At 49.4% G+C, this 18,492-nt stretch overlaps 1 protein-coding gene across 9 annotated transcripts in view; it reads right to left on the reverse strand.

The window, feature by feature from the left end:
- SHANK3 (SH3 and multiple ankyrin repeat domains 3) overlaps nt 1–18,492 on the reverse strand; it is a 410,336-nt gene that overhangs the window by 221,452 nt on the left and 170,392 nt on the right. For all 9 annotated transcript variants that reach the window (XR_014555552.1, XR_014555553.1, XM_083699824.1 and 6 more), the window contains one exon: nt 17,247–17,313. Coding sequence is in view for 7 of the 9 variants with exons in the window: in XM_083699824.1 (XP_083555950.1) it covers nt 17,247–17,313 (67 nt within the window). In the remaining 2 variants the exon portion in view is untranslated. The remainder of the gene's footprint in view (nt 1–17,246; nt 17,314–18,492) is intronic.

An 18,492-nucleotide genomic window follows, 5' to 3' on the forward strand; every position in this document is an offset into this window, starting at 1 on the left:
CCACAAGCAGGATCTGAGCACAAGAGCAACACTCTCCCCTCCTGTGGTTTCCAGTAACTGGGGTCCAGAAGCATTTACTGCATCCAACTATGAAGGACAAAGCACATCCATTTCAAAGTGTTGGTGCTGACTTTGAAAGCCCTAAACGGCCTCAGCCCAGTATACCTGAAGGAGCGTCTCCACTCCATTCGTTCTGCCCGGACATTGAAGTCCAGCTCTGAGGGCCTTCTGGTGGTTCCCTCCCTGCGAGAAGCGAGGTTACAGGGAACCAGGCAGAGGGCCTTCTCAGCGGTGGCACCCACTTGGACTACTGCAATGCCCTCTATATGGGGCTACCTTTGAAGGTGACCCAGAAACTACAAGTAATCCAGAATGTGGCAGCTAGACTGGTGACTGGGAACAGCCACCGAGACCATATAACACCGGTCCTGAAATACCCAGATTGGTTCCCAGTACGTTTCAAGGCACAATTCAAAGTGCTGACCTTTAAAGCCCTAAACATCCTTGGCCCAGTAGACCTGAAGGAGCGTCTCCACCCCCATCGTTCAGCCCAAACACTGAGGTCCAGCTCTGAGAGCTGGTTCCCTCCCTGCAAGAAGTGAGGTTACAGGGAACCAGGCATTGGGCCTTCTTGGTGGTGGCGCCCGCCCTGTGGAACGCCCTCCCATCAGATGTCAAGGAGATAAACAACTATCTGACTTTTAGAAGACATCTGAAGGGAGCCCTGTTCAGGGAAGTTTTTAATGTCTGACGCTGTATTGTTTCCAGCAACTGAGATTCAGAAGCATGGCTGCTCTTGACTGTGGAGGCAGAGCAGAGCCATCGATAGCACCAGACTGGGAGAGTGTGTGTTAGACACCCATTGGAGCAGCATTCCCATAAAATGCCAACTTGTGCCAGTATGCAATGCACCACGTGGATTCAGTGTCCTTGGACAGCATTCCTGACCTTCCCCCCCTCCTTTGCCTAAGACTAGATGGCCTTGAGAGTGGCAGAACAGACAGTGCAGAGGCAACAAGCTCAGAATACTCAACATAGGAGTGAAGTAGATTAATGAGGACGGGTGGGGTAAACCTTAACTGGGAGCAACACCATTTCTAGAGAGATGTGCATTCCTTCATCTCTCGCTGTGATCATTAAAGAAACTAACTGGTAAGAACACTCCTTTCGTTTGATCTGCTTAGTCTGATTCCCCGTAGCCTGACAGATATGGTGGAAAGCTTTCAGTCTGTAGAAAGCTTTCTGGGGGCCACACGGCCAGGTGGGGCCAAAGGCAAAAAGTGGGGGGGAGTGGAAATGTCAGCCAACAAACTACATTCCGGTCAGGCTAAAGTCAAGAGATTTTTTGCATACCCAGACTCTGCCCTCTGCCCAGGCAAGCAAGCGGCCTGGTCCCATTCCTAGGATCCGTATCCCAGCCTGGCAAAAGCCGTCCTCGAAGGCTGGTGTGGCCCCAGAAGCATTTGAGGCATCTCTGGGCTCTGCCTTCTTTTACTGCGAAATCTGGAAACCTGCACAGGAGTGCAACCCCTCTTTGCACGGAGGACAGTATTGTAGTATTCAGTGGGGCTCCTTTCCAGGCAAGCTGCCTGCATGATTTCAGCCTAAACAGTTGCTGGGGGCAGACAAGGACACTGGTGGCTCTTGAGATGGCTTCCTGCCCTCCAGAGGAAGCCCCCCGCCCCCCCAAACCACTTCCCAACACAGCTAGCCAAGGAACCCTCTGCGAGCCGGCTTCTTTCATTCCTTCATCTTCCTGGTCGCTTTCTGCATCTGCGACTCTTGCCTCAGAGATCCGTAGATTGCAAGCGCTTGCCCGCCTCTCTGTCGCCATGGCAACCTGATGCATTTATCCCGACTGCTATCAGTCTAATGGCTCTGGCTTTCAGGGGATTCATTCCAAGCCCTCCAGGCTCCCTTCTTGATGATCGAGCCTCATCTGGATCCCCCTTCCCAGTGGATGTGATCAAGACCGGTCCATTTAATTACTGCATCACCCTCTTTTCTGCAGTGGTAAGTCGGTTGCCTGCACTGGTGTGCTGGGCCCGGGGGTAGCCCCAGTAACACGGTCCAGGTCCGGTCCCGAATCCAAGGGTTCTGCGAGGAGTCAGTCTGACAGGGCCAAGGCAGGACATGGGGCAGGAAACCAGGCAAGGACAGGCATGGGATCTCAGGCAGATTCTGGCAAACAGCAACGTTGCTCCCGCAACCTGGGGTGGGGTCCAGCAGCCTTTTATCTCAGTTGGGGTAGCAGCTGGTCCTGATCCCCCAGCGACTCACTTCCCTGTCTCGCCTGAAGGGGAGCACTCCTCCTGCGAGTACTCAAATCTCTCCTTCTCTCAGACCTGAGTCTCTGCAGCTCAGGAGCTGTCGGTGGGTTACTAGACCCAGAGGCTGCCTGACCCACAAGGACCCTGTGAGGTAGGTAAGGCTGAGACAGGGCAGGGACTGGCCCCCAGGGTCACCCCGGTGAGCATCATGGCTGAATTCGAACCCTGGTCTCTCCCAGGTCCATGTTTTCCTGCTGAGAGGACGTAGCTCAGCGTTCAAGGCACTTATCTGCTCAGAACTTCCAAATCCCTTGCTCCAAAGAGGCTTTTGTTCAATTAAAGCCTTAAAAATCTCACAGAAAAACCCTGCAGAGACAAAGACTGTAAATGAATGTTTAGGAGCAGAAAAATTCTGAGAGCCAAATGTATTCATTAAAAAAATAAAACTTTTTTTTAGTAAAGACTTAAAGAACTTAGGTAAATGCTGATTAAACTATGGGGTGTGTATATCCTATGAAACTGTTCAATCAGAGTGTTGAGTCAGAGAGCTCAGCGCTACTCTCCCTGATGGGCTGTGATTCACTAAGTCCAAACTTTTTTCAAACAGGGCCAGATATGATGAAGTGAACATGCGAGAGGGCCGATGATTTTACCCCAAAGTTGTGGTTTTTTTAGGATTGAAGTCATTGAGCTTTTTTAAGGACTGTCACAGGGGCTGGATTAAACTGACTGGTGGGCCGGATTAGGCCCCTGAGCTGGGCTTTGGACATGCCTGCACTAAGGTCTCACGCTAACAGTTTTTCCCAGGACAGAAAAATCCCAAGAGGTGCCTGTAAAGAAATAACAACAAGCGTGCCTCAGAGCAAGTGCAGAGTGCCCCATCCCCCTTGGGTGAGTAATCCCAGCCAGGCTCCATCCAGTTGGGACTCAGGAAGAAAGAAAGACGTCCTTTGGGGTAAGTAGCTGAAGTAGAAACGGCTCCTCGCCACGATGGCTTTAGTTGAGATCCATCCTTTAGCTGAGACTCCTGCATTGCAGGGGGTTGGACTAGATGACCCTTAGGGTCCCTTCCAACTCTAGAATTCTACAATTCTGATTCTATGCTGTCTCCACAGCTGGGGCTGGCAATGCTTCTGAATACAGTTGCCGGAAAGCACAGGAGGGGAGAGAATTGCTCTTGTGGTCAAATCCTTCTTTCAGGTTTTCCACAGGTATCTGGTTGGCCACCATGGCAGATGGGTGCTGGACTAGGTAGACCACTGGCATGATCCTGCAGGCTCCTCTTATGTGGCTAGTTGGTTATTGGATTGATCTGGCTGTTTGTGCTGGGTCCAGCGGTAACCCGAGTAATGCGGACCAGGTCTGGTTCCAAATCCAAGGGTTCCACGAGGAGTCAGTCTGACAGGGCCAAGGCAGGACACGATGCAGGAAACCAGGCAAAGTCAGGCACAGGATCTCAGGCAGGTTCTGGCAAACAGCAATGTTGCTCCCGCAACCTGGGGAAGGGTCCAACAGCCTTTTATCTTTGTCGGGGTAACGGCCGGTCCTGATCCCCCGGTGACTCACCTCCCTGTCTCGCCCGACGGCGAGCACTCCTCCTGCGAGTACTCAGGTCTCTCCTTCTCTCAGACCTCACTCTCTGCAGCTCAGGAGACGTTGGTGGGTTACTAGAACCAGAGGCCGCCTCAGCCTCCCCTGACCCAACCGGTAGTGGAGCAGCTGTATGGGATGGCCCAGCTGGAGGCAACGAGGTCATCTCTGCATCTGGAGCCAGGGTAGGCTCAGGCCCCTGACTCAGCCCAGCTGGTGCTTGTTGCAGGGGAACCTGTGCAGGCTGGGGCTCTTCAGGATCAGGCCCCAGACTCGGTTCAGATGCTGCCTGAGTCAAAGGATCTGGTGCAGACTTAGACTCCTCTGGCTCCGAGTCTGACCCTGAGTCCTAGGCCATCATACCATTCTTATAAAACCACAGAAACCATGGAAAGAAAGCAACTATTTTGGCCCAGGGGAGAGGAACGCCTTTAAGAGCTTGAGGTGAGCAGAGGCAGATTTGTGTCTTGTGTGCTTCCATACACCCCCCCTCCAGGATCCCCCGATGGCACTACCAGCCAGTGCCACCCTCTGGGCACCTTGACAGTGAGGGAGGGGGCTTGCCAAGCGGAGGGGCCAGGAGAGCTCTCCGTGGGAGGCGGCAGTTTGGGCTTGTGCTCAATGAGCCGAGCAAGGTAATCATTATTTCCCCACCATCAGCCGCTTGGGGGAAATGCTTAATTGCATGTCGGTCTGATCACAGGCAGGCTGGCAGTGTCAAAGGCAATTTTTGGCAAGCAAAGGGCTCACGCCAGCCTCGTTTCTGAGCAGCTGTAATGGTGCAGCCGTGGCAGCTGGGAGTTCAGGCTCCTGGCAGAAGCCACTCGCTTTCTTCAAAAGCCCAACCGCTAGAGGATATGGGACCCGTGAATGAGCAGCTTGGGTGCCAGGAAGCAAACAGAGGGGCCTGGCCAGGCCCCCATTTCCTCTGGGAGCAGCTTTTGGTTCATGGGTTCCTCTTGGGCTCATCTATGTGCTGGCACAAAAGGAGCAAGGCAGATGTTCCGGGTGCAGATTGGAGGGTCAGTATCTCCACTGCCCTTTCAGCCTTGCCCTTTGGGTACAAGGACCATCTTATGCAGAATGCTTTCTGTGTACAAAAGTGAATCATGGAACAGGAAGGGACCCCAAAACTCATCTAGTCCAGCCCTCTGCTGTGCAGGTATCACAGCTGGACAATCCCTGACAGGGTTTTGCTTTCCTGGGAAGCTGGTTAGGCTCAGTGATCACGGAGGGGCTGGGTCTGTTTAGCCTGGAGAACAGAAGATTGAGAGGGGACGTGAGAGCCATCTTCAAATACCTGGATGGCTCAAACATGGAAGGTGGAGGAAGCTTGTTTTCTCCTACTCCAGAGGGTTGGATCCAAGCCAATGGATTCAAATTACAAAAAAGGAGACTGAACATCCGGAAGAACTTTCTGAGAGTAGCAGAAACAGGATGGACAACCTTGGATGGTGGTGGACATTCCTTCTGTCAAAGAATTCTGGGCATCAATTTGGGAGATTTTTCTTTTGTCCCACCTATTTCCCCGGGAAAACACGTTTGAATTGGATCAAATGTGAATCCACAGAACACCCAACTCATATTTGTTCCGAATCAGCAGGAAACCGCAGGAGGGAAAAAAGCAAAACGTCTCATACCTGTGCTTAGAAATCACGGGACAGGCAGAAGGGTGGTGAACCCAGAGTTACAATTCCCTGCAACCCTTAACAAACCCAGAATTCTTGGGGGGGGGGGGTTCTGCTTCAGATGTGCTTAAGGACAGAGGGCTTGTCCACACTTCCAATTGCCCGATGCCTAGAAAGCAGGAGTTCGTGGAGCTTTGCCCTTGCCCCACTGCATTCCCCTGAGGAAAATTTACTCTTTAGCTCTAAATCAGAACAAACGTCAATCTGCAGGAAACTCGATGGCTGTTTACTCCGATTGAGCACCAAAGATTGGTTTTTCCTGGGTGAAAGCAGTGGGACAAGAGGAATTGTGGATGAATCCAGAGTGTGCCTGCTGTCTATGTCCCACTACATCTGCTCTCCTACGCAACGGCTGTGTGGGCTGGGGCTGGTGGCCATTGTCACGCAAAACATTTGAAGGGCACAAGCTTGGAGGGGTGCCCCCTATCCCCCCTATTGTTTATTTCAGTTCTGGAGGTGCTATTGAACATGATTAGAAAGGACCGGTTGGTACAGGGAATTGAGGTCGGAGTGAAACAATATAAATTGAAAGCATTTGCAGATGACCTGGTATTAACATTGCAGGAGCCTGTCTCTAGTACTAAAAGAGTGTTAGAATTAATTTCGGACTTTGGTCGGGTGGCGGGATTTAAGTTGAACAAGCAAAAAACTAAGGTTCTAGCAAAAAATTTGACAATTACAGAAACAGATGAGTTCGTGAAAGAAACAGAATTAAATGTGGTTAAAAAAGTAAAATACCTAGGGGTGTATCTGACCTCCAAAAATTTGAATCTGTTTAAAGACAACTACGAGAAATGTTGGTCAGAAATCAAAAGAGATTTGGAAACGTGGTCAAGATTGAAACTTTCCTTGTTGGGCCGAATAGCAGCTATAAAGATGAATGTATTGCCAAAAATGTTATTTTTGTTTCAGACCCTACAGATCGTGGACAAGGTGGAATGCTTTGGAAGGTGGCAGAAGGATATCTCTAAGTTTGTTTGGCAGGGCAAAAAGCCCCGAATAAAGTTTAAGATATTAACTGATGCGAAAGAAAGAGGGGGATTTGCCCTGCCAGACTTGAGGTTATATTATGAATCCGCAGCCTTCTGCTGGTTGAAAGATTGGATCTTACTGGAAAACACTGATGTCCTAGATCTGGAAGGGTTTGACAACGCTTTTGGGTGGCATGCATATTTGTGGTATGACAAGGTTAAAGTGCACAAACTGTTTAAAAACCACATTGTCAGGAGAGCAATTTTAATGGTCTGGACAAAATATAAAGACTTATTGGAGAGTAAGACTCCAAGGTGGCTCTCACCGGTGGAGGCCAAGGCACGTAAGAGACCTAATATGGAAGCCAATTGGCCTAAATATGAGGAAATTATTGAAAAGATTGGAGACAATTGGAGGTTGCAGAGCTTGGAAAAACTAAAAAACAAGGTGCGAGATTGGTTGCATTATGCACAAATTCAAGAGGTCTTTAAAGTAGACAAGAAGGTTGGATTCCAGGTGGAAAAATCGAAACTAGAGACAGAACTGTTAGAACCAAAAAGTAAACTACTTTCGAGAATGTATAACCTGCTGCTTAAATGGAATACTCAGGATGAGACAGTCAAATCCGCCATGATAAAGTGGGCGCAGGATTTGGGGCATAACATTATGTTTGAAGACTGGGAAAGGTTATGGAACACCGGAATGAAATTTACGGCATGTAGTGCCTTGAAGGAAAACATTATGAAAATGATATACCGGTGGTACATGACCCCAGTCAAGCTTGCTAAGATATATCACCTGTCTGATAATAAATGCTGGAAATGTAAAGAGGCGGAAGGGACATTCTTTCACCTCTGGTGGACCTGCCTGAAAGTGAAGGCCTTTTGGGAAATGATTCATAATGAACTAAAAAAGGTACTTAGATTTACCTTACCTAAGAAACCAGAGGCCTTCCTCCTGGGCATGGTGGACCAGAGAGTGCTTAAGAAGGACAGAAACTTTTTTATGTACGCTACTACAGCAGCAAGGATCCTGATTGCAAAACATTGGAAGACACAAGATTTACCCACACTGGAGGAATGGCACACGCAGTTGATGGACTACATGGAACTGGCCGAAATGACTGGCAGAATCCGAGACTTGGGAGAAGAAACAATCGAGGAGGACTGGAAAAAAATTAAAGACTATTTGGAAAAACATTATAAGTTGTATGAATGTTAAAAAACGCACCTTTTAGGAAATTCTAGCTTCAGTAATGTTAAATTAAAGAAATGGAAATTAAGGTACAAGAAGTCAGAGATAGAATAATGAAACAACTTTATTGTGTTAAAATGAAAACGTACATGATTTGGGTCATAATATATTTGAAATTGGGTAACATGATAAAATGGAAGATACAATAAGTATTGAAACAAGTTAACAAATTGCAGATGTTATGTATCACAGAGAATGCAGGGTTGGGAGGACGCGGGGAAGTCCAGTAGATTTGGAAAAAAGAATAAGAAAATTTGTAACTTTCTTTTTCTACTTTTATAATATGCTCTTTATTCTTTTTTCTGTATTTCATAAAACTAATAAAAAATATTATAAAAAATAAAAAAAATGAAGGGCATAAGCTTGGGAGATGCTGGCCTACCTTCCTCACTCCTCCTTTTCAAGCTTCCAAAAGCCATGGAATGCAGCAGTGAGAAACATTATTGAGAAGTTTTAGTTGTGCTGTGCTGCAGCTCACCAGCAGAGCACAAGTTCAAATCCTGGCAAGGAAAGTATTCCATCTGAAACCCTGGAGAGACGCTGCCAATCAGTGCAGACAATGCTGGGCTGGAAGGACCAATGCCCTGACTTGGTATAAAGCACACAAGAACATAAGTGGAGCACGGCTGGATCAGACCCACAACTTACCCAGTCCAGCCTCCTGTTCCCACAGCGGCCAACCAGATGCCCTGGTGGGAAGCCTGTGAGCTGGATTAGAGCACAAGAATCGTAGAAATGTTGGAAGGGATCCTGAGGGTCATCTAGTCCAACCCCCTGAAATGCAGGGATCTCAGCTAATGGATCCATGCCCATCTCTGTGGTTTTCAGCAACTGGTATCCACAAACATTGCTGCCTCCAACTGTGGAGGAAGAGTAGGGTCATTGTAGCTACAAGCCGTTGATGGCATCCTCCATGAATCTGTCTAACCCTCTTTGAAAGCCATCTAAGTTTGTGGCCATCCCTGTGGGAGGCAGTTCCACAGATTAACTCTGCACTGCGGGAAGAAGGACTTTTTAGAACCTCTCCTGAATCTTCCAGCATCTAGCTTTGTGTTATGTCCGTGAGTACTCTTAACCGTGAAATAATAAAAGATCTATTTCTCGCCCTTGATTATGAAGCAGATTGTCTGTGGCTTTGCAAAAGGGGAAGGGGGGCTTTTAAAGGAGTCCCTCCATGCTGGCCACTCCTGTCAAGGACACATCCTGCACGTGACTGTGCACTGAGGCAGTGGGAACAGCTTGTCACGCTGATGAGTGATTCAGCTGCAGAGGTCCAGGTCCTGCGCAAAGCTTCTCTCGTAGGGGCTCCAGGCGCTTTCTGACTCTTGCAGCTGCCGCCCCCAACCCGTCACACTCTCAGCCCTGCAGCCCTCCAATCTCCATCCTTCCGTAGCAGCTCCCAGAGTCAAGAGCAGCCCAAGGTGTGGCAAATCTGGCAGTGAGCAAGGCCCAAAGCGATGGAGGGAGAGGGGTGCTTAAGTGAGAGGGAGGCGAAGAAAGTACATAGATGGGACTGCAGGTGAGGAGTCTTCAGCCCAGAGAAGCTATTTCGGGTGGTAAATTGCATGTGGCAGGAAGAGGCCATATCAGAGAATCATAGAAACACAGATACATAGAGTGAGAGCTGGACCATAAAGAAGACTGATCGCCAAAGAATGGATGCTTCTGAATTCTGGTGCTGGAGGAGACTCTGGAGAGTCCCATGGACTGCAAGAAGATCAAACCAATCCATTCTGAAGGAGATCAGCCCTGAGTGCTCACTGGAAGGACAGATCCTGAAGCTGAGGCTCCAAGACTTTGGCCACCTCATGAGAAGAGAAGACTCCCTGGAAAAGACCCTGATGTTGGGAAAGATGGAGGGCACAAGGAGAAGGGGACGACAGAGGACGAGATGGTTGGACAGTGTTCTTGAAGCTACCAGCATGAGTTTGACCAAACTGCGGGAGGCAGTGGAAGACAGGGTCTGGTGACTTCTGTTTCATTGTATCTGAAGAAGTGTGCATGCACACGGAAGCTCATACCAATAACTAACTTAGTAGGTCTCTAAGGTACTACTGGGGGGACACAGGTGGCGCTGTGGGTTAAAGCCTCAGCGCCTAGGACTTGCCGATCGAAAGGTCGGCGGTTCGAATCCCTGCGGCGGGGTGCGCTCCCGCTGCTCGGTCCCAGCGCCTGCCAACCTAGCAGTTCGAAAGCACCCCCGGGTGCAAGTAGATAAATAGGGACCGCTTACCAGCGGGAAGGTAAACGGCGTTTCCGTGTGCGGCTCTGGCTCGCCAGAGAAGCGATGTCACGCTGGCCACGTGACCCGGAAGTGTCTCCGGACAGCGCTGGCCCCTGGCCTCTTGAGTGAGATGGGCGCACAACCCCAGAGTCTGTCAAGACTGGCCCGTACGGGCAGGGGTACCTTTACCTTTACCTTAAGGTACTACTGGAAGGAATTTTTTGTTTTTGTTTCGACTACGGCAGACCAGCACGGCTACCTACCTGTATCTCACTTTTAGAGGACATCTGAAGGCAGTTTTTAATGTCTGATGTTTTATTGCTTTTTTATTATCATCATTAATTCTGTTGGGAGCTGCCCAGAGTGGCTGGGGAAACCCAGCCAGATGGACGTGGTATAAATAATAAATTATTATTGTTGTTTTTATTATTGTTGTTGTTGTTAGGCTCACGAGGAGTGACCTTGGGCAATTTGCTGCCTCTCAGCCAAACTTACCCTCACAGGGTTGCTGTAGGGATTAAATGAGGAGGGGGAGAAGCACCTTGGCCCCCCGAAGCTCCTAGGAGAGCAAGGTGGGATATGTATGGAATAAATAAAAACAAATAAAACAAATGTGCTAGTCCTGAAGGTGCCACAAGACTCTTGGTTCTTTAGGGGAAAGGACTTCAGGTGGAACTGAGGGAAGAGGGCAGCAAATGCCCCTGAAGGACCAATGGGGTTGTTTTCTAATTGCAGGCAACCGTTGCTAGCTTTCCAGCTGCATGTGCACGGATGGAATGACCTCTGCATTCAGAACTGGGAATAGCATAATGAGCACTGCGGCTGGTTCTGTGAAGGGCAGGGAGGAAGGGGGACGGGCGGCAGATTCGTGGAGGAATTTGGAAGGCAGTTGGCAGATTGATTCTCTCGGTCTGCAAAACTTGAGTCCTAAAGAGCCTGCAGCAGCTCTGAGCCGTGAGCGTATCCAGGAGAAGGTTAAGTGGCAGCTGGAACAGAGCCTCTCATTACCCATGTGGAGTAAAGGCGCCACTCAAGCGAGAGGTCAGCTTTTGGATATGGGCGCTTTTTTTCTTTTAAAGCTATCTGGCAGGAAACAGCATCACCAAGATCCAGCGACTGGAAGATGAAGAGAACAAAGTTCAAACGAGGAAGGGAAGAAGGAGCGTTCCTTGTGATCAGGAGCAGCCACGAGAATCGTCAACCCTAGGAAGGAGGGGACGTCACATCACCAGAGCCAGGATGGGCCTCAGAAGACATGGGAGAGATTGACCCCATGGGATGGGGTGAGGCGCATGAAGCACATGGCCAACAGTGGTGTACAAAGGGCTCAGGCAGAGTGGATGATCTGGATATGACTGCAAACCAAAGGGCCACGTCACTGCATCAGATGACAGGAAGCAACATAGAAAATTGCCTTGCACGGATCCTGCTGCATTGTGATTCCTGCATTGCAGGGGGTCAGACTAGATGGCCCCTGGGGTTCCCTTCCAACTCTATGGTGCTATGATTTCTATCCCACCTTTCCTTCAAAGAGTTCATTGTGGTTCTACCAGAACGCTCTCTGTTCTAGCCTGGCCCTGAATGGAGCAACTGTGCCCCTGAAGGACCAGGAGCGCAGCCTGGGAATCATTCTGGACTCACAGCTGTCCATGGAGGTGCAGGTCCAGCTCCATCTGGTACACAGGCTAAGACCCTCCCTGCCTGTGGACTGTCTCGCCAGAGTGGTGCATGCTCTGGTTATCTCCTACTTGGACTACTGCAAGGCGCTCTATGTGGGGCTACCTTTGAAGGTGACCTGGAAACTACAACTAATCCAGAATGCGGCATCTAGACTGGTGACCAGGAGCGGCCGCTGAGACCACATAACTCAGGTCCTGAAAGACCTACACTGGCTCCCAGTACGTTTCCGAGCAGAGTTCAAAGTGTTAGTGCTGACCTTGAAAGCCCTAAACGGCCTTGGTCCAGTATACCTGAAGGAGCGTCTCCACCTCCATCATTCTGCCCGGACACTGAGGTCCAGTTCCAAGGGCCTTCTGGCGGTTCCCTTCTTACGAGAAGCAAAGCTACAGGGAACCAGGCAGAGGGCCTTCTCGGTGGTGGCACCTGCGCTGTGCAACACCCTCCCACCAGATGTCAAAGGAATAAACAACTACCAGACTTTTAGAAGACATCTGAAGGCAGCCCTGTTTAGGGAAGCTTTTAATGTTTAATAGACTACTGTATTTTAATATTCTGTTGAAAGCTGCCCAGAGTGGCTGGGGAAACCCAGCCAGATGGGCGGGGTATAAATAATAAATTATTATTTTTATTATTCTAGCCTCAAAATAGCCCTGTGAGGTAGGCCAGTCTGAGAGACTGTGATCCCAGGCTGCTCTGCCAGGTCCTCATATACCGCATCTGCTGCACTATGTAGAGGTCACCCCAGGAAGGCTTGTCTGGAGTTCCAAGAACTGGCAGGGAGGGGCAGATCACCTTGGCTGGAAAGCCGTGTTGTGCTGACTTCGTCCCCCTCTCTCCCTGCTTTTGGTGGCAGCTTTCTGAATGGATCTTTCTGAATGGAGCACATGGTTTCAGGAGGGATTCCACAACCAGGAGATTGCAGCTACCTGTCTCCTCAGAGGCTGGGGGAATCCGCAGGAGTCACAGAGGCCAGCAGGCTCCAACAGCCAAGGAGTAAGAGGCTAATCAAGGACCTTTGCGTGGTTACGCTGAATTTTAAATTTCACTGCTCTCCATTTCATTATTGCTGTTATGTACTGAGTTGAATAGGATCCCAAAGGCAGTAGTCTGATTGGTCCTAGAACAATAGGGACCAGAATGTAGCAGTCTGATTGGTCCTAGAACAATAGGGTCCAAAAGACAGCAGTCTGATTGATCCACAGGAGCCACCCAATCCAGCTCCAGGTGGAAGTGAATCTGCAACCTGATTGGCCTACAGGAGAATCCCGGAATTAGCCAATCATGTAAATAATGTATATAAAGCAGACATTCTGGAGGAACTTCCATTCCTCCTCACCACTATGAGCTGAATAAAGAGCATGAAATCCACTCTCGACTCCAAGTATATTTCAGCCGGATTGAGGTTCGATGAGGCCCTAAGCTCCTGAAGGTAATGGGGCCCTTTCTATGTCCAGCTGTCCTTTATCAACAACAAATGGTCACTGATTTTTGTGTTGAATATATGCTATATGGTAATTTATGGACTTAATAGGTATCTCAAGCCATTTGCACATAAGAAAATATTTATTTTATCAAAGTAATACACAACACAAAACACTCATGCAAACACACACACAAACACTTAGTGGCCCTGCAAGTTCCTCCATGTGTTCGAAAAGTACAGGAAATAAATATTATCACTTCTGTGCTGAGTGCAGAAGCACAGCGCCGATCAGGGTTTGGCCATGGCCTTCCTTGAGCTCCACTGGCCAAAGGAGGGATCTGCTGGGAGAATGGACCTTTCAACCACTGGGAGGGGGGTCATGCCACTGGCAGAAACAGCCATGACCTTGGTAATGCCAATGGATGCCCAGCCCTGCAAATGGTGCTTTGAGTCGAACTCAGTCCCTGCTCCTCGCGGGTGTTTCTCCTGGCCCTGATACCTGCCCTTGCCTTCACCTTCCCAGGTGCTGGGATGAGGTGCCCAGCACAGGTCTGGATGTGGCCTGGCCCCCCTCCCCTGCCACCTGGTCCCTCCAAGCCCCGCAGGCTTTTCCTCTGCTCCTAATCCCACTTCTCTGCAGGCATTTCAGGAACCTTTCTGAGGGTTCGCTTCAGGCTGTTCCTTCGCCAATTCCCTTGGCTTGCAGGAGCTGGCCATCTGGACCCCAGCTCCTCTCACCCTCCCTTTCCCCCCAGTGCTATTTGACCTACTTGGACTGATAGCCACCTCTCGCCAAGGCAGCCTTTCCGCCTTTAATTGATCTCGTGCCGCCTCCGCCCTCTCAATGGAACAAAATTAAATAAGTCGGTTTTGGTAGCCAAGCCGTTTGACAATTCTCATTAATGTAATCTCCCTTTCATTTGTTAATGGGCCCTGCTCTCTGCCTCTGATCCTGCGCCTGATAGGTGCTCAAGAAACTGCAATTCTTCTCTCGCGGGAAACCGAAGCAACTCCCTCGAAAGGGAGGAGAGACAAGCTTGGGGTTTTCGTCTCCGCCTGAGTACTCCAGAGGCCTTGAGGTTGCAAAGCTCCTGTCTGAATGAACTTCCTTGCCTGTCATCTGGGCTGCACTCCTTCAGACTGTGGTGTGGGGGCTCCCTTGATGGGACACCTCTCCTTTTGAAAGAAAAACACCACGCCTGCAGAAAGCTAGCCTGTCAAGGAGAAGACGTAGTTGGAAGCCTTCACCTTGGTCTGAAGATGCTGTTCTCAATGCAGAGGGAATTTTGTTACCTCCCAGTCATGAGAGGAGCTGCCCAGATACTGATTGGAAACCAGATGCTGGTTTGGTCTCTTGATGCAACCCAACACAGCAGCTGCCATGACTCAGAAATTGTGCAATGTGAAACACAAGAGCAGTCAAGTACAACATTCCTAGAGTGAACATGTTTACACATGGGGAAGAATGTTTGTCCAGCCAGCAGGTCAACTTCCTGTTTCCTTCTGGGCTGGGACAGACTTCCTCTGCATGTGACTAGAGATGGGCGTGGCCTCACCTGTGCAGGTAACGACAAAAGCACAGGGCAGGGCAGCCATCTCTCTCTCTCTTTGACTACATGCATCAAAGAAGCAACATCTGCTTAGCCAAAGATGCTCTCTTGGCTTCCAAGAGAGGACAAAAAAACTGTCTCCTTATGAGATAGTTTCCCAGTGTATGTTACTTTTCTAAGCTAAGTCTGCCTTCTGGGATCCGATTGTGAACAGAATGTGAGTAGTTACAGATAGGTAGCCGTGTTGGTCTGCCATAGTCAAAACAAAAAAAATTCCTTCCAGTAGCACCTTAAAGACCAACTAAGTTAGTTCTTGGTATGAGCTTTCGTGTGCATGCACACTTCTTCAGATACACTGAAACAGAAGTTTCCAGACCCTTCTATATAGTGAGAAGGTGGGGAGGGGTATTACTCAGAAGGGTGGTGGGAATGGGTGATTGGCAGATAGCTGTGATGAGCCTGTTGACGACTCTTAACGACTGCAATAGGTCTTACAGGAAAAAGCAAGGGGTGAGAAGGTGAAAAATGGCTTTGTCATGTATAATGAGATAAGAATCCAATGTCTTTGTTCAGACCAGGTCTCTCCATGGTTTTAAGTTTGGTGATAAGTTGCAATTCAGCAGCTTCTCTTTCCAGTCTATTTCTGAAATAGCTGTTACAAAGGAATTTCAGACCTATTGCAGTCGTTAAGAGTCGTCACCTTCTCACTATATAGAAGGGTCTGGAAACTTCTGTTTCAGTGTATCTGAAGAAGTGTGCATGCACACGAAAGCTCATACCAAGAACTAACTTAGTTGGTCTTTAAGGTGCTACTGGAAGGAATTTTTTTTGTTTAGAATGTGAGTAAACTCTTTTTATACTTTTATAGAAGACTGTGTTGCGTCTTATCTTTTATGAGGGAATAAGAGGAAAATGCCAGAACAGTTATTACAGAGGCTTTAGCGAGCCTGAGCAAACGCATCCGCTGTGAGTTTAAAAAGGGGGAATATTACTCTGCTAAATTGTGAACTTGTTAACACAAGTTGAAAAGGCTATAATCAAACAATATATCCTCTCCTGCATCCCTGAATATTCCCACAGAAATGAACCGTTTGCTCCCTGTCAGGGAACTGACATCGGAGCCAGAAGTGGAGGCAGGGCTCCCAAGCGATGCCGGAGAAGGGCCAAGCCGGGAGAGAGGGGACTCATCAGCTGGGGAAGGAAATCAGCATAAAACCAGGGATAAAGAGGGGTGGATGGGGGAATCGGAGAGAGGGCTCCAGGACTCTTCGCTGCAGACCAGCAGGGAGAACACAGGTCCTCCGCTACCCACACCCACCCTGCGCAGAAGACTTCCGCGCAGGGAAAGTAGGTGTAGACTTGGCGGCAAAGAACTTCTTTGCTGGAAGAAGTTCAAGAAACGCCCACTGACTGATTCTGCTAGCGACTGAACAGCCACGAAGTGAAGGGCTGTCCAGCCAGGAAAGGTTTAACTAGGCTACCTAGCCAGAAGTGGCGGCAACTTACGCACAAACAACCCCATATAACCATTACACTCCCGGATTCCTCTTTCTGTGCTGCTCATCATTTCATGCAATGCTCTCTCATCTCCTGCCATTGAATTTCCTCTGCCCAAGCTGAAAAGCCTGTCTCCTCCAGCCTCCCTTCTATGCGAGATGCACCCACCTTCCTCTGATCATTTCCTTCAGTCTCTGCCAAGCGGGAGCCCAGAAGAGCAAAAACCATTCTAAATGTAGCTGCACCCCAGAGGCAGGTCATCACATGCATTCTCAGGGGAGGAAATACCAGCATTGTCCCTGCAGGAGCTGCATATGGGATGGAAGGGGTGTGGGGAGCAAGGCAGAAGACACCCCGAAGAGGCACAGCCAATCGCCTACCTCAAACCAACCACAAGATAAAGAGATGCCACCTTGTCACCTTCTGTTCCTCCTCCCAGAGTCACCCTCCACACGCTAGACAGGCTAGGCCAGAGGTTCCAGAGGTATCCAGTCTGCATTGCAGCCCCACAAGGAATGCAAAAGGTCCCTTCTGTTGGCAGTTGGGTGGCTTAGGGCCCTTGTATCTACGGGCCTGCCTCTCCTGGTCTGCCCTGCAGAGGACCTTAAGGTCCATGAATAACGATAGTTTAGAGGTCCCAGGCCCTAAGGAAGTCCAATTATCCTCCACCAGGGCCAGGGCCTTCTCAGTGATGGCTCCAACCTGGTGGAATGCTCTCTCCCATGAGACTAGGGTGACAGCAGCCAGGACTTTATGACGGAGCTGGACTCGCTGCCAGAGGTTCCCAAGGAGGTCACCGGTTCAAAATCCACTGCAGGGTGGCGAGTCTCCGGGTCAAGGGGCTCCCCACCCCCAGGAATCCCAGAAGTCATGGGACAAAAAGCTCCAAGGTGGCAGTGTTAACAAGGTAGCCAGGCTGGTCCTTTCTCAAGTCCTCTGGTCCTCCTGGCATCTCCTCCTTGGCCCTCTTGGCCAGGGGTTGGCCTGGCACAAGGACCACAACTGTCATGCCCCAGCCTCCCACCATTGATGGTCAAAGGGCCTCTCAGCTGCACAAGGAGATAAGAAGTGCGTGGAAAGCCAAACACTCTCACTCACCAACGTCGGACTCTTTGTGGGTTTTGATGATTTCGGCCAGTTCAAAATTCCCCGCAATTATGGCCACCTGAAACGAGGGGAGAGGACAAAGAACAGGAGTCAGGTGGGGCTGCGTATTCCAGATGCGTTGAGGTTTTTTTAAGCAAAATTAACGATCACAGAGATTTATATTCTTCAATCTTACAACGACCCTGTGAGGTAGGCCACTTGCAGCAGCACCCTTTTACCTTCTCATCCCTCAATGAACTCCCCATGCTGCTGCAACCCCCCCAGAGCATATTCTGTGATTTCTTTTCCCCATCAGAATTGCTGAGGTAGAAGGCAAAGGTCTTCCAAAGCCTTTGCAATGATGTCCTTTCTGAACAGTGTTGACGAGGTGGCCAAGATCCCCAAGCACAGGGGCCAGCAAACTTTTTCAGCAGGGAGCTGGCCCACTATCCCTCAGACCTTGTGGGGGACCGGACTATATATATATTTTTTGGGGAGGGGGAATGAACAAATCCCTAAGCCCCACAAATAACCCAGAGATGCATTTAAAATAAAAGGACACATTCTACTCATGTAAAAACACGCTGATTCCCTGATTCACCCAGTCAGTGAGTCTGCCGCCCTGAAACCTAGAACAGGTCACTAAGGGATATGGGGCATAGAGTTGGCCCCACAATTCAACTCAGGCATTTTCTGTGATGTGGGCAGATCAACAGGTGCAAATGAGTTCCCTGAGTGCAGCTATGTCTGCCTGAACTCAAATCTCGCTATAGCACAAGCCAGAGATGGCCAACACGGTGCCCCCCAGATGAATGGTCCTTCTGGATAGGGGTCATGGGAGCCGCATTTGAACCACACCCAGGCTTTCCCTAGGACGGGGAGTGTGATTCAGATGTGTTGATGTATCAATTTGGTCTATGAATTTGGAATGCATATTTCATTTGTTTCTTGGATGGTTTTCTTTCTTTCTTTCTTTCTCTTTCTTTCTTTCTTTCTTTTGCCTGGGAAATTTTTCTTAATGTTGGTGGCAATTCCCCCCCCCCCTTTTCCTGGAAATAAATGAAATAAATAAACACCATCTGAAGGGTCCTGTGTTGGGAAGTGGCAGTGAGTTTATCGCGACATGAGGCAGTGTTGTGCACGGGTTACAGTGCAGGACTTGGATGAGGAAGACCTGGGTTCAAATCCCAACCCAGGGCTTATCCACGATTCCTCTCACCCCACTGGTTTCCCCAGGGGAAACTGCTCTTTAGCACTC

This window comes from Podarcis gaigeae, assembly GCF_964106915.1.
Source record: "Podarcis gaigeae genome assembly, chromosome: 10".
NCBI lineage: Eukaryota > Metazoa > Chordata > Lepidosauria > Squamata > Lacertidae > Podarcis > Podarcis gaigeae.